General features: G+C 38.5%; 2 protein-coding genes across 4 annotated transcripts in view; one reads left to right on the top strand and one right to left on the bottom strand.

Annotated features, from left to right (window-relative positions):
* The window catches only part of RINT1 (RAD50 interactor 1), a 23,333-nt gene extending 16,235 nt beyond the window's left edge, over nucleotides 1-7,098 (top strand). For 2 of the 3 annotated variants that reach the window (XM_005679120.2, XM_005679119.3), the window contains exons 11-15: nucleotides 174-373; nucleotides 3,732-3,946; nucleotides 5,234-5,414; nucleotides 5,488-5,606; nucleotides 6,523-7,098. In XM_005679120.2, the coding sequence (XP_005679177.2) occupies nucleotides 174-373; nucleotides 3,732-3,946; nucleotides 5,234-5,414; nucleotides 5,488-5,606; nucleotides 6,523-6,715 (908 nt within the window). In that variant the 3' untranslated portion in view covers nucleotides 6,716-7,098. The remainder of the gene's footprint in view (nucleotides 1-173; nucleotides 374-3,731; nucleotides 3,947-5,233; nucleotides 5,415-5,487; nucleotides 5,607-6,522) is intronic. The other variant, XM_018047242.1, reaches the window with a different exon arrangement.
* Nucleotides 6,829-19,855, bottom strand: LOC102170111 (EF-hand calcium-binding domain-containing protein 10). Its single transcript, XM_005679117.3, has 4 exons — nucleotides 19,721-19,855; nucleotides 8,192-8,356; nucleotides 7,994-8,081; nucleotides 6,829-6,906 (listed from the first exon to the last, which is right to left on the bottom strand). The coding sequence occupies exons 1-4, from the start codon at nucleotides 19,827-19,829 to the stop codon at nucleotides 6,870-6,872; spliced, it is 399 nt and encodes a 132-aa protein (XP_005679174.1). The 5' UTR covers nucleotides 19,830-19,855; the 3' UTR covers nucleotides 6,829-6,869.

Genomic DNA, 19,855 nt, shown 5'->3' with positions numbered 1-19,855 from the left:
AATTCTCCAGGCAAGCCGGAGTGGGTTTCTATGCCATCCTCAAGGGGATCTTCCCAACCCAGGGACTGAACCCATGTCTCTTACATCTCCTGTATTGGCAGGCGAATTCTTTACCACTAGCGCCAGCTGGGAAGCCCATAAACCTTCACATGTCTTGTTAATTTTCTCCACAGACAGGTATAAAAATCTTCCCACAGCTTCCAGAAAGTTGCAGTTCCTGGAGTTACAGAAGGACTTAGTAGATGATTTTAGGATACGATTAACTCAGGTGATGAAAGAAGAGACTAGAGCTTCCCTTGGCTTTCGGTACTGTGCAATTCTTAATGCTGTGAACTATATCTCAACAGTGCTAGCAGACTGGGCTGACAATGTTGTAAGTTAATCTTTTATGTTAAGTAATATACTAGTAATTTGAACAGTTTTACCTTTTGAAATGTTGAATCTGTAGCAAGCAGAAATAACACACGTTAGACAGAATCAAAACTGGGCCAAACTTAGGAGGTATGATTACAGTACATATTTTTCTCATCTAAGTTTCATATAGTTAAATCCTCCTGATATTTTAATCATTGGAAAAGAAAGCCATCCTTTCATGAAATTGTAGTTTATAAAGTAAACCTTTCCCTTATAGATTGTAAACTTGGGAAATATGTTGAATGGTAATTGCAATCTCAGAAAAAGCTAAGCTTATATAATGATGTCAAAATCAATAAAATTCAGAACTTTAAGGAACATAACATTTGATAGCTCTTAAAAGTGAAAGTGTTAGTCACTCAGTCATGTCCCACTCTTTGTGACCCTGTGGACTGCAGCCTGCCAGGCTCCTCTATCCATGGAATTCTTCAGGCAAGAATACTGGAGTGGGTTGCCATTCCCTTCTCCAGGGGATCTTCCTGACCTGGGGATCAAACCCATGTCTCCTGCATCATAGGTGAATTCTTTACTGTCTGAGCCACCAGGAAAGTCCCTATTGAGTGCCTTCAAACACGACAAATTATGAAGAGTCATAAAAATAAAAACATTTTTAACCTAAATATTTCATACATTAAAATATTGTGTAATATTTTGTTTTTTTTTGAAACATACTCAAGAGTAAATAGAATGGTAAAATGAACTCCCATATGCCTATCACCCATCTTCTAGTACCAATTTTGTTTCATTAAGCCTTTCTTCTACTACTTATGCAGAATTATTTTGAAGTAGTTCTCAGATATATTTCATGGTAAATGTTTCCATATGTATCTCTAAAAGATAAGAATCCCTTTTTAAAAAAGCAGCGTGGTATGCGGGGATCCTAGTTCCTCGACCAGGGATTGACCCTACACCTCCTGCATTGGAAGTATGGCATCTCAACCACTGGAGCATCGAGGTGGTCCCAATATACTATGAATTTATAACAACATATTATACTATACTGCTAGCACATCATATAGAAAAAAATGTATTCCTTTACTGTGAGAGAAAAACAAAATGAAAGTCTTTATCTTAAATCTAGGATAATCAGCCAAAAAACAGGAAACAAATATACTAATAATAGATGTAAACAAGATAAATACCTGATAAACACAATCATAATTTATTTTAATCTGGGTCTTTTGGCTGGGACTTGGTAATTATTTAAAGACTTTTTTACAGAAATGTTAACTGAAATAGATGTGCATGATATCATTCTGCTGAGCAAGGAAAATAATTATTTCATAAAATGAGTATTAGTAGAATGTAATGATCAATGCATTTGTCTTTATAAAGTCACCTAGTCAGAATACATTCATTCATTATGGACTTTTGTGTGTCATGTTCCTAATTTTAGTAGGTGCTTTATTCACTCACCCCCACCAACCCCCACAGTGCTCCATTTTCTGCTTAGCTTTTTCGTAAAACAGTCATTGCTTCTTGTGCCAATGCTTTAATAAGAGACTCATTCAGGGGCACATTTTTAGCTTCAGTGAAATATTTGTGGAACATCATTAACTCTGTAGTCGGTTAATGGAGATGAATTGGCCATCATCCCTGTCCTTAGAAAATTAATATTCTGATATTGAATTAACTGGTTCCTTCTGTCAACAGAGAAATAATCAAATTTTAGAGTTGACTCTTCAAATCATGAATGAACTTTGTGTCTGGTATGTTATTATGGTACAAATTCTGTTTAACACCAAATATCATTTAACCACATTCATAGTCCTTCAGGTTGTGAATACTCTAAATAAAAGTCATATAAGCCCTTGAATTACCTGAAAATAGGAAGAGTAGACAGAGTTCGGCTTCCATTCATTAGATCCTCTACTAACAGCTGTCTGACCATTGCCAGATTGTGCCAAGCCTGACATATCCAGCCCATTCAGAATTAGGAGTTTTTCAGTCATAGGTGGCAGAAACCCAGATTAATGCTGGCCTGATTTGGGTGAGGTGAGGAACTTGTTTGTGTAACTGGAAGGATTAGGCATGGCTGCTCTAAAGGTGTTCATTTCTGGCTTCACTCATAGGCAGGCTCTGGTAAATGTGGCCATAGGTGGCTCTAGGCTCCCACGGCCCATGAACAATCTCAAAAGGACAGTGCTACTACCCTGACAGCTTCAGCAGAGATGCCAAGGCGGGCTCTCACACGTCATCTCTGAACAATTCCTAGTAGCCATGCTCAGTCCCCTACTAATAGACATTTAGGTTTTTGGTTTTTAATGTTTTACTAATTATCCACAGTGTTATTTTCCTATAAGGCAGAAAGAAGAATATTAATTCTACCTAAAATAGCACTGTAAAAAAAATTATATTTTAATTCTTTTAACTCATGTATGTGTTAGGTTTACTACAGCTATCAATCTGTGTCTCAAAAAGATGCGATTAGCCATTAGGGGAATGCAAATCAAAACCACTGCATACAAACTAGATTGGCCATAATAATAATAATATAGTATCATTTATAAGCACAGCATGGAGAAATTTGTACCCTCCTACACAACCAATAGGAATGTAAAGTGGTAGAGTGGCTTTCCAAAACTATATTTTGGAAAATAGTTTGGCAATTCCTCAAAAGGTTAAATATAGAATTACTATATGATCCTGCAGTTCTCCTCGGTATATGTCCAAGAGAAAGGAAAACATTTATCTGCACAGAAACTTGTACACAAATGATCATAGAAATATTATTCATAAAAGACAAAAAGTAGAAACAAGCCCAAATGTCTGTCAACTAATGAATGGATAAATAGAATATCATTTGGCCACAAAAAGGAATGAAATACTGATACATATTACAACATGGTTGAACCTTGAAACATTATACCAAGTGAAAGCAGCCAGTTACAAAGAATCATAGATGATATGAGTCCATTTGTATGAAATGTCCGCAACACCAACAGGCGGATCTAGAGATAGAAGATGAGTGGTTGCCTAGGGGTGGGGGTGGGGGGTGAGGAGGACAATGGGAGACGATGGCAGAGTGTGGGATTTCTTTCTAGGGTAATGAAAACATTGTAAAACCGACTGCTGATAGACACACAACTCTGAGTGTATGGAACGCCCCTGAACTGTTTGTTTATTTTTTGGCCACACTGCACAGAATGTGTTATCTTAGTTCCTTAACCAGAGATCAAATCCGTGCCCCCTGCAGTGGTAGGGCAGAGTCTTAACCAAGAGATTGTATACTTTAAATGAATGAGTTATATATGAGTTAGATCTCAAGATGTTAAAAAAAAAGTATCTTCAACATGTTAACATATTTTTGCTTTCAGTTCTTCTTACAACTTCAACAAGCAGCATTGGAAGTCTTTGCAGAGAATAACACTTTAAGTAAACTGCAGCTAGGACAGCTAGCCTCCATGGAAAGCTCTGTCTTCGATGACATGATTAACCTGTTAGAGCGTTTAAAGCATGACATGCTGACCCGGCAAGTAGACCATGTTTTTAGAGAAGTTAAAGATGCTGCAAAACTGTATAAAAAAGAGAGGTAAGTCCTCTGTATTTTCTTATAAGTCAGCTCTCAACTCCAGTTTATAAAAGTTAACAGATAACATGCAGTCAGATTTCCAAAGTGTCTGTAGGTAGCACGGAGTTTGGCCTTTTGCACTCCCAACTTTTAACTGTTTTTGATGGAAATCTTTCTAAAATATGTTTTGACAGTCTTAATCAGAATAAATGGATAATAACTTAACCTTCAGATGTGGCTGTAAATCCAGAGAGGTGGTGTCTGATACGCGGTTAAATGGCCTAGCCTGTCACCCACTGACAAAGCAAGGTGTTGCTGTAGTACCTGTGCATGCCTGCACTGTAGTGGAGTCACTGTCAACGATTCCTTGTGATGTCTGTTACCTCCCCCAGACGGTGGCTTCCTTGAGCACAGGCGGTGTCTGTCCTAGCACAGCCGTGTCACACAGAGCACTTATCAGTTTAGAAGTGTCAATAGTCTCTGTTGTTTTGCTGAAATTCACAGTGTAAAATTAACTGATGTCTTAAATGTTAGGCATTTTATATTTTAACTGTTTTATATCAGTAAGTCATGTTAAATTTGGAGGTTTACAAATTTATCATCCTCCTTAAATAAAGAGTATTTCATTGAGAACTAAAGTATAAACATGAAAGAAACTGTAAGTTGCTCAGTTGTATCTGACTCTCTGCTACCCCATGGACTATACAGTCCATGGAATTCTCCAGGCCAGAATACTGGAGTGGGTAGCCTTTCCCTTCTCCAGGGGATCTTCCCAACCCAGGGATCAAACCCAGGTCTCCTGTATTGCAGGAAGATTCTTAACCAGCTGAGCCACCAGGGAAGCCCAAGAATACTGGTGTGAGTAGCCTATCCCTTCTCCAGTGGATCTTCCTGACCCAGGAATTGAACCGGGGTCTCCTGCATTGCAGGCGGATTCTTTACCAGCTGAATCACAAGGGAAGCAAAAAGTATAAACATAGGTACAGGGAACTCCCTGGCCATCCAGTGGTTAGGACTTGGGCCTTTCACTGCTGAGGCCTGGGTTCAGTCCCTGGTCAGGGAGCTAAGATCCTACAAGCTGTGAAGCATGGCCAAAAATAAAATAACATAAAATAAACAAACAGGTACATTTATTTTCTGAGAGCACTTTTAATGTTGGGCTGTACACTTTTTCTTATCCAGAATGCCCCAGGACAGTGTACTTCCCCAGATTTAAAATAATTAAAAAATCTTAAACATACAGAATGATGAAAAATTTCATAATAAAAATTAATATGCTGCAGACAGTGCTGTTTCTGCTTTTTCTAGGTGGTTGTCCTTGCCATCGCAGTCTGAACAGGCGGTGATGTCCCTGTCCAGTTCAGCTTGCCCCTTACTGCTTACTTTACGAGACCGTTTACTTCAATTAGAACAGCAGCTTTGCTTCTCCCTATTTAAAGTTTTCTGGCAAATGCTTGTAGAGAAGCTGGACATATACATCTATCAAGAAGTAAGTAAGAGCAGACTGTATTTTGGGCTGTGATGATAAAGGCAACTCCTATATGAATTGTCCTTTTTTTCAGATAATTCTTGCCAATCACTTCAATGAAGGAGGAGCTGCTCAGCTGCACTTTGACATGACTCGGAATCTTTTCCCTTTGTTTTCTCACTATTGCAAGAGGCCAGAAAATTATTTTAAACAGTAAGCACAATATTTAACAATTAACTTTGATGTTATCAAATTGTTAGAGGAGGTTGTTTACTTTTTAAACAGCTTTAAGATTCCAGTGATGTTAAGTATACATAGCATCAATTAACAACTTAAAATAGTCATAAGATGTGATGATAAAATATGACCCATAACCTCCAAAAGTTGGCCAGAGCTGGATATAAATTATATGTTGAGCTTTGTTTTCTAACACTTGGTTTAATGCTTATTATTTGGAAATAAATAGAATATGAAAGCAAATGCACTCCTGCCATATTGAATAAATAGAAGAAATTTAAAATGTTTAGTACTGAACAACAGGCCAGGCCTGAAGAAAAATTAAAATTTGTTTTCTTAAACATTTGATACTAGTTTCGGTTCTAAGTATAACTAACATGATATATGAAGAATTCTTAGAAGTATTTTTAGAAATTGGTGTAAAACTTATTTAGATTTTTGAGATTATGAAGTATTCCTTTTAAACATATAAAAGGAAAGGTTTTTTGCTCATTTTAGTATGATACTTATTTCTGCTTTTTTTTGTTTTAATATTCTGTATGCCTATCTGCTTATTTTTTTTTCCCTTAATTTTCTCTTTTCCCATATCCTAAGTTTTACCTACATTTAATATACTGTTAGTATCAAATATCATATTTAGGGAAGTAATGAATATGTGTTAAAACAATGATCCTTTTACCTTATAGCAATCTAATGAAATATAAAGTCTGTAGATATACAGTCAACACATGTTGAAAGAGCCAAATAGTTAATCTATAGTTTTATAGAGGGCTTATGATGTGGCAGTGCAGGGTAGCTGTTTAGTTTTTCCAAATGACATCATTACAGGACAATATGGGATGATGTAGATAATGGAGGTCTCATTTCCTTCCTGCTCTTTTTTTTTAAACAGTGTAAAAGAAGCCTGCATTCTTTTGAATTTGAATGTTGGTTCTGCCTTACTTCTCAGAGACGTCCTACAGTCAGCTTCAGGGCAACCTCCTGCCACAGCGGCACTAAACGAAGTTGGGATTTATAAACTGGCTCAGCAAGATGTTGAGATTCTGCTTAATTTGAGGACAAACTGGCCTAACACTGGAAAATAAAGGGTCTTTTCTCGTTTTGGATTTTTGGTTTTTGTTGTTTAAACAAAAAGGAAGCCAGTTGGATTTCAAGTTAATATGCTGAAGTTCTGAATTAATGAGACTGGACAACTGAAAACTTCATAGAATCATTTATTATCTGGGACTTAGAGTGTTATTAAAATGCTGACCATATTTCCTGAGTCCTCTTGTTCCTAAGAAAACAAAAACAAAAAGCTCAGAGGCTACGAAAACTCAGAGTAATTCCATTTACAAATATACACAGTGAATATGTCTTTGAATAAAATACAGGAGCAGAGATAATAAATTACAGTCAACTTTTAATTTCTTTTGCCAGTTAGAGAAGACTGTTGCAGGTAATCTAACATAAAATTTTTTAAAAAATCACTTTAAAATGTATGAAGTTCCTGTATCTAGTTTGGAAATTCACTGTTTCCCATAAGAAAACACAAGAGATGGTGACTGAAATAGAATTTGCTCTCTTTCCATAAATGTCTTTCTATTTAGAATACTTCCTAGCTCCATTCCACGTGACAGTGGGCAACCTTTGGTTTGTGGATGAAACATTTTAACTAGAGCATTGTGCTGCTACCATCTTCTCTGAGGTAGGGAATGTAATTAAGTATTTTTTGTTGAATATCTATGTAATTAATGAGATGAGAATCTTAAAACTTTCTTCCAGCTTTTCCTTGGCCTTGGACTGTGTTAAATTAGACTTTTACACAAATTGAGCTAGCTTAGCTAAAGGCTTCTTTCTGTAAGTAGTTTCATTCGCATGGTTTTTATTTCCTGACTTAGCATTTAGTTAATACTATTCATGCTTTAATACCTCAGATCCAAAACTGTCAGGCTGGCATGCAGCCTGTACTGCTGATAAACACTTATTTTGTGAGAAATCATTTTGAGAAAAATTTCATTACTCTATATACAGAGATTTTCCAACTAGTATATTGCGCTTAAAGCTTTTCTGTTAGTTCCTCTGGCTAATTAGGGCTTCTCTATCTCATTCTCTGAGAACTTCTGGGGGTTCCCATTGAGAACAGAATAAAAGTGGCCTCTGGAACCTCCTTACCCCAGCATCCCCTTCCTTCCCTCCCCGCAGGCTTAGAGACTGCTGTCAGCCCTCCCTGTCCTCACTTTCTAGATAGAAAGCTGAAAGTTTCCAGGGAATGAAATGCTTCTATCAAAAGGCACGACCCTCTGTTTTAAAATGTATTAATTGTACGTCAACATCATGCCACATTATTTACATAAAATAAAGTCACTTAAAAATAAGCTTACACTTCATTCCTGAATTGTTCAAAAGTTACTCCATGTCCATCATCTTTTAAAACTTCACCTTCAGTACACAGACCCAGGGTTTTTAGTGCTATAAGAGAATAAGAAAAAAGAAAACTTTACAAAGTGAGAATTAGTTTCAGCTAGGGAAACTTATGTAATAACTACAAATTATTACCTCAGTTTGTAAAAGATACTGACCTTCTTTATACTGTACGAATGATATGGATCCTTTATTCGAGGAGTCCAGCATCTCAAACATAGATGCAATGTTAGAGTTATCCATAAAGAAAGGGAGAGCCACGCCTGATAGCTTGGCAATTCTCAGCCGTTCCAATACAGATATTAAATACTCTCTTGGTCTTTCTGTAAAAGAACAGTTCCAATGCTTTCTGATAAGAAATTAAAATATGTCTGTCATAAATGGAAATAGTCATGTAACAATTACTAAATACCTATGTTTGAAGTACTGTGCTAGGCACTGGGAATATCGGCCTTGCTTACAGGAAAGGCAAGACATTGAACAATTAATTATATATACAAGTGCTCTACTCCAGATGATTGAATAAAAATGTCCATTCAGGTCTACTGTATCCTTCTACTTCTCTGTATATTCATTCTAGTAATTTCTGAGAGTTTGATATGAAAACTCTCAACTAAATTCATCTACTTAATAATTGTTATAGTAGAACTATATGTAACCTTGTTTTATATTTTCCAAGTCTCCTATAAATGTTATTATACTTTCATAATTTAAAAAAATAAAAATCAAGAGATGGAACCAAAGACAGAAAAAAAAAAATGTCCAGAGATTAGATTTGTGCATTAAAAAAAAAAGTCCTCAAGTGACTCTGATTTACAGTGAGAGTTGAAAACCCCCAAGTGGAACAGCATGACATAGGAAAGAAGATCAACTAAAAGACAGGGTCAAGAATAGACTTTCGAAAACAACCATTTAGGTTAACATAATCCTCCAGTTAGGAAGCATAAATGTTCAATCCTAATATAAGGGCAGTATTTTAGATACATAGGCTGTCTCTCATCTAAACAATGTTAAATATAAAAAATCAAGATCAATTCACTCTGCAGAAATACTGCAGGGGAGCGATGATAATAAAGCTAAAAGAAGTACAAATATGGTGTGGCTCAGAAGAGGAATGCCTCACCTGCTCATCATTGCATTCAATCCTGGGAGACAGATTCTTAAAAGAAGAAAACTGAAGCCATTAAGAATTTCATACATCTATAAAAGTACAAAGTATAATGATCTCATCACCAGCTTCAACTGTTACATTTCATGGCTGGTCTTATTTTACCATGATCCCATCTAGTTCCCTCTTCCTGTGTTGATGTTGAAGTGAATCGCAGTAATCATCTCTCATTAGGGAGTGTTTAAGTGTGCATTTCTAAAAGATTAGAACCCCCTCTTTTTGGTTGAGATATAATTGACATTGTATAAGTGTGCAACTTGTTGGTGTTGTACATTTAAGCTGCAGGAGGATTGCTATGGTAGTACCAGTTAATGTTTCTATCACATCACACAGTGAGCACTGCTTTTTTGTGATGGGAATAATTAAGATCTAGTCTCTTAGCAAGTTTAATGCTTATAATACAGCATTGTTCTCTGTAATTACTATGCTGTGCATTAGATCTCCAGGACTTATTATAGTTATCTACTAGTTACAAGTTTGCACCCTTAAACAACATCTCTCCTGTCCCTCCCCTGCCAGCTTCTGGTAACCACCATTCTACTCTCTGTTTTTATAAGTTTGGCTTTTTTAGATTCCACATTTAAGTGATACCATACAGTATTTGTCTTTCTCTGACTTATTTCACTTAGTCCAATGTCCTCAGGATCCACCCATGACAGCTGTTCTAACAGGTGTGAATTGATACCTTATTGAGGTTTTAACTTGCATTCCCCTGATGATTTGTAATATACAGAGCATCTTTTCATGCATCTGTTGCCCTTTGGATGTCTTTCTTAGGAAAAATGTCTATTCAGTTCCTCTGCCCATTTTAAATCAAGTTGTTATCATATATATGATCTGCAAAAATTGTCTCCCATTCCACAGACTGCCTTTTCATTTTGTCGCTTGTTTCTTTTGCTGTGCAGAAGACCTTCCGCTTTTTGTTTTGGCTGTGCCATGTGGCTTATGGAATCTTTTTCCTCAACCCAGGGATCAAATCTGGGTCCCTGGAAGTGACAGTGCTGAGTCACAACTGCTGGACTGGCAGGGAATTCCCTGTGCAGAAGTTTTTCAGTTTAATTTAATCTCCTTGTTGATATTGGCATTTGTTGTTTGTGTTTTTGGTGTCATTCATATCCAGAAGTCGTTGCCAAGACCATTGTCGAAGAGCTTCTTCCCTATGTTTTCTTCTAGGAATTTTACAGTATCATGTCTCAGGTTTAAGTCTTTAATCCATTTCAAGTTCATTTATGTGAATGGTCTTAAGACAGGGGTCCAGTCTTCTTTTTCTGCATGTGGTTACTCATTTTTCCCAACACCATTTGTTTGAAGAGGGACTCCTTTTTCTTTTCCATGTTACTACAATACTGTCATCTCGGTACAATTTACGCATCCAACAAAATTCTTAACATTCTCAAATAGCCAGACATTATGCAAATTTCCAGTTGTCTCACAAATTTCATAAATTATAAATGCTCTTTAAAAATCAGTAATCAAATAAAGTCCACTCACTGTGATAGGTTATTTTTTTAAATCTCTCTTAATTACATAGGTTTCTCCTCCATGTATTTTCCTCCTTGGAATTTGTGTGTTGAAAATAGAAGTAGGTGAACTTTTAATCTAATATAGTGCCTTTTGGTGCAACTTTGAATACACTATAGCAGCAAATAGGTTACTAACGCAATCACATATGCAATCTATGTCATTTCTTTCTTAACTATTTCAAAATCAGAAAACACCTATGTTTGAATTTCAGTTCATTATATTTCGTTTTAAGGATAGAATAAACAATGCTGATGGAACTTACTGTGTTACTTTGATGAAGATTTGTTGCTGTGTATCCTTTAGACTACATGGGGTGCTATAATGCTTATATTTGGAATCCATAATTTATACTCTTATCTGCTTCTAAAAATGTTTTGAAAATGCTTACAACAGTGCAAAGTCGCTTTAGTCACGTCCAACTCTTTGCAACCCCATGGACTGTGGCCTGCCAGGCTCCTCTGTCCATGGGATTCTCCAGGCAAGAATATTGGAGTGAGTTGCCATTTCCTCCTCCAGGGGATCTTCCCAACCCAGGAATCGAACCGGGTCTCCTACATCTCTTGCATTGGCAAGCGGGTTCTTTACCACTAGCACCACCATATTTGGAATCTATAATTTATACTCCACCTGCTTCTAAAAATGTTTTGAAAAATGCTTGTAACAGAAGTATATATAATAAGATAAAAATTTTTTTAAAACACAAAGGGAAGAGCCAAATGTTACTAACCACTTAAATTACATAAATGTCAGTTGATGATGACAGTTCTTCAAGGGACACAAACTTCAAGTTCAACATTGTAATACTAATAGTATTTACTGAGCCTTACTATGTGCCTGGTACTACACTAAGCATTTTCTGTGGCTAACTTCATTTCCTCCTCCCAAGTGTCACTTGCTCAAGGCCACACAGTCGGTATAAACCTATGCAGTGTGCTTCCACAGCTCCTGGCCTCTACCACACTTAACTCACACAAGAAGCATTTGCTATACCCAAACCTAGTCAGTCATGAGGATCTCTCCCAAGTCTTTATCAATAGTTCTCAAATTCATCCTATCGTCACCACTTCCAAACAGTAGCTCTCACCTGGGTAACTACTCCTTTAAAAAAATTCTGATTTCTTTAATGCTATCCCCTAAAAAGGTACACTCCCTCCTCCCACAGCATAGAATTGCCACTGGGAAGGGCTGCCCAGTTAGAGGCTGTATTTCCCAATACATCCTAGGAAAGGCCAGATTTTCTTACCAAATGATTCAGGTTATGTCAGATTTGGCTGTTAAATGAGTTATGAAAATCTGGCTTTCAGAGATTCTAGAATTTGAGGATCAAGGACTTGGGATCATGGATGTGTTGTCACAACAGTAATAGCCCAGCCACACTGTCCTGTCTTATTTTCCATAACTCCCTTACAATTCCAAGGTTTTCAAACTGAGATACATATCATAATGCCAGGAGCTTTGCAAAAATCCAAGATAAAGATACATCGTTTCTTTCTGAGCATCATTCATATGTGTGTAAGTTGCTCAGTCATCTTCGACTCTTTGTGACACCATGGACTGTAGCCCACCAGTCTGCTCTGTCCATGGGATTCTCCAGGCAAGAATGCTGAAGTGGGTTGCCATTCCCTTCTCCAGGGGATCTTCCCCACCCAGGGATTGAACCCAGGTCTGCATTGCAGGCGGATTCTGTACCATCTGAGCCACCAAGGAAGCCCGAGCATTATTCATACAATAGTAAATATGCTTCTTCTTATTCACTATCATAGGAGCATCATTCTTACAACAGTGAATAATAAGAAACATATTAAGAAACGGAGCGGCTTTCCTCGTGGCCAAGAGGTTAAGAGTCCACCTGGCAATGCAGGGGACACCAGTTCAACTGCTGATCTAGGAAGATCCCACATGCCACTGGGCAACTAAGGCCGTGCACCACAACAGCTAAGCCTGTGCTCCAAAGCCTGGGAACGGTAACTACTGAGTCCACGTTCTGCAGCTACTAAAGCCCATGCACCTAGAGCCTGTGCTCCACAACAAGAGGAGCCACCGCAGTGAGAAGCCTGTGCAGCACATCTAGAGAGTGCCCCCATTCTCTGTAACTAGGAAAGCTCAGGCACAGCAATGAAGACCCAGCAGAGCCAAAAAATCTACAAAATATATTTTTTTAAAAAGTGAAAAAGAAATGGATATATGATGTTTCCCCCTTATCTATCCATGGAGAATACATTCCAAGACCCCTGGTAGATGTCTGAAACCGCAGATAGTACTGAGCCCTATATATTCTATGTGTTTTCCTATACATACATGTTTCTCTGATAAAGTTTAATTTATAAATAAGGCAGAGTAAGAAATTAACAACAATAATAAAATTAAACAATTTAAACAATACACCATAACAAAAGTTATATGAATGTGTTCTCTCTCAAAATACCTTATTATACAAACCAATGCAATGGACATGAACTTGAGCAAATTCCAGAATATGGTGAGGGACAGGGAAGCCTGGCGTGCTGTATACAGTCCACGCGGTCACGAAGAGTTGGACACGACTTGGCGACTGAACAACAAATGCCTTTTCCATCTTAACTAAGCATTTATCATGCACTGTGGCTATAACTTCTGTAGTGTGAGGTGCAACAATAAAATTGGAATTTTTTTTTCCTTCTTCACAGTTTCATGGAGAGAAGATTCATTCTTACCAAAGATCTTGGCACCCTCAGCACTCTGACTTTTTTTCTTTCCTTATTAAGTTGAGAATGTTCACCTTTTCACTTAAAGGAGGCATTTATAGCTTCTCTTTGGCATATCCGAACTGGCAGCATCACTGGTCCGGTGCTTTGGGTCCAGTATTCAGTAAAATCTGTAAATTTTTTCTGGTAAAAAAAAGGGTGACTTGAACACAAGCACTGCACTCCCGTGACCATCAACCTGTAACTGAGATGGCTACTAAGTGACTCAGGGTGGACAGGCTGGACAAAGGGACAATTCGAGGCTGAGGCAGGATGTTTCAAGATTTCATCAGCACTACTCACAAGAGTGTGAAATTTACAACTTATCAATTGTTTATTTCTGAAATTTTGCATTCAATATTTTCATACTGCAGCTTACTGCAGGGAACCAAAACTGCTGAAAGCAAAACTGTGGATAAGGAAGGACATTCATGTATCTGTAGGAGAACAAAACATTCATTTCAGGTAAAACAAGTGACTTCAAAGAAACTTGCTACGCAGCATCAGGATGAGGTCTCAGACGCTAAGGGTACAAGTTGCCTTTTTTCTGCCATTAGGAGGGCTTGGGTGGAAACTGAAGAGCACACCCGTGCAGCGAGTGGGAGACCTGGGTTCCCCACTCAGGAAATCCCTGAGAAATCCCAGGGAAATCCCTGGATAATTACTGCATAGCAGGGCAGCTGAGTGGTCAGTCCAGACTGCAGCAGGGGAGGTGGGGATGTGATGATCTGATGAATGTAAATGAGATGAACGTAATGAGATGAGATCTGTACTTTTGAAAAAAGAGCGTATGGGTGAGCTAGCGATAATTACACAGAAAACTGAAGCAAACATTTAAAATGTAGTATTATTAGCTTGAGGGGAAAAAAACAAAGGACATATAATCATAACATACTACATGGATTAGTTGTGGATATCTGCCTAATGCTAATAATGTAAATTCTGAACACTGATTATATCAAAATTGTGTTCTAACTTTATTTGGAAGATGGGAGTGACTGGGAACACGTGTGAATGTGTATGTGTGTGTGTGCGGGCACACGTGTGCACTTCTGGAACTGTGGTGGCTACTGTGGGAAATTTTTAACTTAGGTAAATCCACTTAAGGGGCACCCTTAAAAGAGAGGATCCCAAACCTCCCAGAGACAATGAAATGTGTTCTTTGGTTGGTATGCAGAAGCCTCTAAAAGACAAAATGACTCCAAAATCTAATAGGATCCTTATAGCATGCAAATCCGGAGAAGGCAATAGCACCCCGCTCCAGTACTCTTGCCTGGAAAATCCTGTGGATGGAGGAGCCTGGTAGGCTGCAGTCCACCGGGTTGCTAAGAGTCGGATACGACTGAGCAACTTCACTTTCACTTTTCACTTTCATGCACTGGAGAAGGCAATGGCAACCCACTCCAGTGTTCTTGCCTGGAGAATCCCAGGGACAGGGGAGCCTGGTGGGCTGCCGTCTATGGGGTCGCACAGAGTTGGACACGACTGAAGTGACTTAGCAGCAGCAGCATGCAAATCAAAAATCTTTAAGTGAGAAACCTTTGGCCATGTGAGCAGGTAATCTTAGTTTATCTGTCAGAATTACAGTGTGGATCCAACTATTCTTTGGAGTTTTGTATTACAATACTTGTTTGTTGTTGTTGTTTAGTTGCTAAGTTGTGTCCAACTCTTTTGCAACCACGGACTGTAGCCTGCCAGGCTCCTCCGTCCACGGGATCCTCCAGGCAAGAATACTGGAGTGGGTTGCCATTTCCCTCTCTAAAGGATCTTCTCAACCCAAGGAATGAACCCGCATCTCCTGCACTGGCAGGCAGGTTCTTTACCACTGAGCCACAAGAGAGGCCCCTACAGTACCTGAAAGTGAAAGGCGCTCAGTTCTGTCCGACTCTTTGTGACCCCGTGGACTATACAGTCCATGGAATTCTCCAGGCCAGAATACTGGAGTGCGTAGCCTCTCCCTTCTCCAGGGGATCTTCCCAACCCAGGGATTGAACCCAGGTCTATCACATTGCGGGTGGATTCTTTACCAGCTGAGCCACAAGGGAAGCTCAAGAATACTGGAATGGGTAGCCTATCCCTTCTCCAGGGGATCTTCCCGACCCAGGAATCAAACCAGGATCTCTTGCATTGCAGGCGGATTCTTTATCAACTGAGCTATGATGGAAACCCCTACAGTACCTGAGATATGGCTAAAATTTAATGAAGGCTATGAGATCTCTGTTTGTGTCTGCCTGTATGTTTATGTATGTCTCTGTAAATGTGGCATTTTTATATTACTTTCAGATGGTACTGCCAAGATTAATTTATAAAAAATTCAATTTAACTGGCTTAAAAAATTGATGTAATGTGTGAAAGCCACTCAGTTGTGTCTGACTCTTTGTGACCCCATGGACTATACAGTCTATGGAATTCTCCAGGCCAGAATGCAGTGGGTGGCCTATCCCTTCTCCAGGCGATCTTCCCAATCCAGCGACTGAACCCATGTCTCCTGCATTGCAGGCAGATTCTTTACCAGATGAGCCACCAGGGAAGCCCTAAAAAAATTAGAGCTTATTATTAATTAAGCATTCCTAAACTCTCAGAGATATAGAAACAAACATGATTTTCAAGTTCACATGATCTAGAATAAATAAAATGATCTTTCATAAATAAAAGCTATTGTTTAAGTTTGTTGGTTTAATAAAAACAAGCATGTCTTCTCAGAATAGTCAATATTAAATATCAGGCAAACATACAATTTTTCTATCTGGGTTTACTAGTCAAATAAGCTGATGCTATTTGTTATAGAATTTGCCAACAAGAAACATTAAGATCAATTCAGTTCAGTCGCTCAGTTGTGTCCGAATCTTTGCAAACCCAGGGACTGTGGCATGCCAGGCTTCCCTGTCCATCACCAGCTCCCGGAGCTTGCTCAAACTCATGTCCATCGAGTCGGTGATGCCATCCAACCATCTCATCCTCTGTTGTCCCCTTCTCCTCCCTCCTTCAATTTTTCCCAGCATCAGGGTCTTTTCCAATGAGTCAGTTTTCAAATCAGGTGGCCAAAGTATTGGAGTTTCAGCTTCAGCATCAGTCCTTCCAATGAATATTCAGAGTTGATTTCCTTTAGGATTGACTGGTTTGACCTCCTTGCAGGCCAAGAGACTCTCAAGAGTCTTCTCCAAAATCACAGTTCAAAAGCATCAATTTAAAACACTTGCTTTTAACAATTATTCCTGGGTTATCTTAATGTTCATAATCCAGGTATAATTGTTAAAAGCAAGTGTTTTAAATAAATGTAAAGTTTATACTAAGGTAAACTAAATAATGACATTCATTGAATATCTAGATCATTTCCAGAGAAGATAATGTACTAAGACATTGACTGCTAAACATAAGTTTACTTACTTTTGGCTTATTAATTTTTACAGAGAGACAGAGGATATTTGGGTCTATTAATATGTCTTCTGCCACATTACAAACTATAGTAAAAAACCATGTCTCTAAAAAATATGATTATGTCTTTATAAATTTGCTAATCCCCTACAGGATAGTAATATTTGATAGTTCACCATTGCCTGCTTCCTAGTTTTCGCTGGAAAGCAAAGATTACAAATAGTTAAAATTTATAATTCATATGTAAAAATAAAACTGCTAGCAACAATAAGGGTGAAAGAAAAAAACAGTGTATGAAAAGTAGTAAGGAAAATAGAATATATCTTTTGGATATGCTGGACAACTTGATATAAACCTCAGAGAAATCACAACAGCTCATGTGTGGGCAACCCGCAGGCCTGCTGTTATGTGGCCACCCAGAAGGTCACAAGATACATTCAAACTGCAAGCCAGGAAAATCCATTGGACTGTAACTGCCAGTCTCATGACACCATCTGGAGATACTTCAAACTCAAATCTAAAAATTTTCTCAAATGGCCTCTCTTAAACTCAGAAACTGAATGTATAATTTGCTCAAACTATTAGCCTTTTTCTTTTGTTTCCATAGAAATGCCTCTTGTTAAATTATAAATTACCTTATGGCTCACAGCACAGGGAGGCCTCATTTAGGTGAAAGTTCACCTGCAACACTGGCCTCCTGAAATAAAACATCTTCACTTCATCCTGTTTTGAGGGATCATGATGCTACATGGTTGCTGATACACCAGGCTGTGCCTATATAAATAACTTAAAACTAATGGCACATAATCCAAAAAAAAAAAAAAACCCTGTTGGTAGATTTAGAAAGGTAAAACTTAAAAAACTTCTAGTTATAACCCATTTGAATTATTTAACTTGTTAAATTCTTGGCTTCTGGGAATCTCTGCTCTGGACAATTTTTCAATTCTCGGCTATTGTTTTCCTTATAGTTAGCATATTGACTGCTCTAGTGTGTTGTATACTCTCGAGTCTTAAATGCCTGTTGCCAGCTACTCATGTGCCAAATGGCATCCATCAGGAACCGACAACCAGACAATATCAACAATAACCCTGTGAAAGATTAACACAGTGACTACATGGCTCTCCCACTTAAGGACTCAACTAATGCAAACGGTGTATGTGATTCTTTGGCCTGACTACATTAATGGGGGTAACGGAGAATAATGCAATACTGGCTGGTCATACGTTTAAGCCCAAAGAGAGAAAGACCAAAAGAAGGAGGCAGGGTGGGGAGGTGGATTGTTGAAAATCAAGATTAAATGGAGACCAGTCTTGAAAAATTCCCTGGACAGACAAAACCAATTAAGTCATGCAAGCAAAGCTTAGTTTAGCTTTTTCTACATTAACTTGACCTGGGTCATTTCTTGCTTCTGCCTCTGGAAAGTTTAAGCATAAAATTTAAACTGTTTCCCAAGTTTGATATGAGGTAACCATTAACCTATTCCCTATCATTTACGAAGATGCTAATATTCTAACCAATTTTTGTGAAGAATAAACAGTCACTGCCTTCTCACCACAATTCACTGCTTTCTAACAATAAACCTCTGAGCCTCATTCCTTGTTCTGGTTTGAGTCCTCCTGGTTTGCAAACTGTCTTTTTGGTGTATGCAAAATGGTGATTATTGGTTTTACTTCTATTTCTGAAGTTTTCACACACACACACACACACACACACACAAACACACCTGCCTCTAAAAGCAAAAGATTGTTTTCACCACTATTATCAAAACCCAGCAAGAGACAGTAGTCATTTTTTCAAAAAGTAGGTTTTTAAAAATTAGTTTGATAGCAACTTTTCCCCAGTGCATTAAAAAGTGCATTCCTTTGTATTAAAAATTTTTTTTTTCTATTTTTAATTGTTGCAGAGTTTTTTACTGCTTTATTGTCTTAAAACAACTAGAAAGAACTTGATCACTCTATACATGACCATACTGGTTGGGTGGTTTCTGACAAAATTGGAATGTTGGCTATTTACATTTCCTTATACAAAAGCAAATAGGCAATTTTGGCATTTTGGAAACTCCATATGAGGCAAACTACCATTCTTCACTCTGAGGAGAAGCACATCAACTCATTTTCACCTAAACATAAATTTTAAATTTACAGGCCACACAAAAATTATGAAATGATTCAAACTTTATATGAATGATTCAAACTTTATATGGGGATCGAGTGTATTAAAAATGTCAGAAAAAATCTGTCTCAAGAACATCCTTCTGTTCTACCCTATCAACTGTTTTTTACCAGATTAAAAACTCTTTGAGGGCAGGGGTAATACTGGGAACATCTGTTGGTTGCAGACATAAGGATGATTTATACGTTGTTCATTTAATCTTCTCCACGTTGCCATGAGATCGGTACTATTATAATCTCCATTTTCCAGAAGAGGGGAAAGAAGTTCAGGCTCTTGCCCAGTCACAAAGTACTAAGGGATGGAGCGAGGAGCCAGACTACCGAACCCCGGAGCCTCTCTTCCACTCGCGACAACTCTCACCGGCCAGAGTTCCGCCACACTTGGCAAGAGGCAGGCACAAAGAGGCCGTTGCGTTAAGTCTTGTTTAATTGAAAGCCACAATGTTAACGGGCAGCTGCTGCTGCTGCTGCTAAGTCGCGTCAGTCGTGTCCGACTCTGTGCGACCCCATAGACTGCAGCCCACCAGGCAGCAGGAGGGCTCAACTAGCCGAGAGGCATGAAAGAGTGTTTGCGGAGGAGTGGGGGAGGTGGTATCCGGGAAGGAAGCTGTCCTTCGTCCCCCGAGACGCACGCGTGGAGGGATGACTACACGAGGAATTTCTGAGGACCGCTCGCTATGGGACGGAAAGTCGAGTGGTAGACAAGACACTTGCAAGACACTTACCCGGCCGGAAAAAGAGGAGGGCGCTGGTAAGATAGGTCAGCAAGTCCATAATCCGATGTTTTTCCAAATAATTCCTGGCTTTGAGCTCCCTGCTGCTTCGGGCCTCCATCGCGCCTAGCTGGGCTGTTGCTAGGC

This window comes from Capra hircus, chromosome 4, assembly GCF_001704415.2.
Source record: "Capra hircus breed San Clemente chromosome 4, ASM170441v1, whole genome shotgun sequence".
Lineage (NCBI taxonomy): Eukaryota > Metazoa > Chordata > Mammalia > Artiodactyla > Bovidae > Capra > Capra hircus.
This window is presented reverse-complemented; position numbering and strand designations above follow the sequence as displayed.

Coding starts and splice junctions, on each gene's coding strand:
- LOC102170111 (XM_005679117.3), bottom strand. CDS start 19,829: ATGGAGGCCCGAAGCAGCAGGGAGCTCAAAGCCAGGAATTATTTGGAA. Junction 8,357..19,720: donor CCTCCTCTTTTTCCGGCCGG/GTAAGTGTCTTG, acceptor GTTCTTTTACAG/AAAGACCAAGAGAGTATTTA. Junction 8,082..8,191: donor ATTCGTACAGTATAAAGAAG/GTCAGTATCTTT, acceptor ATTCTCTTATAG/CACTAAAAACCCTGGGTCTG.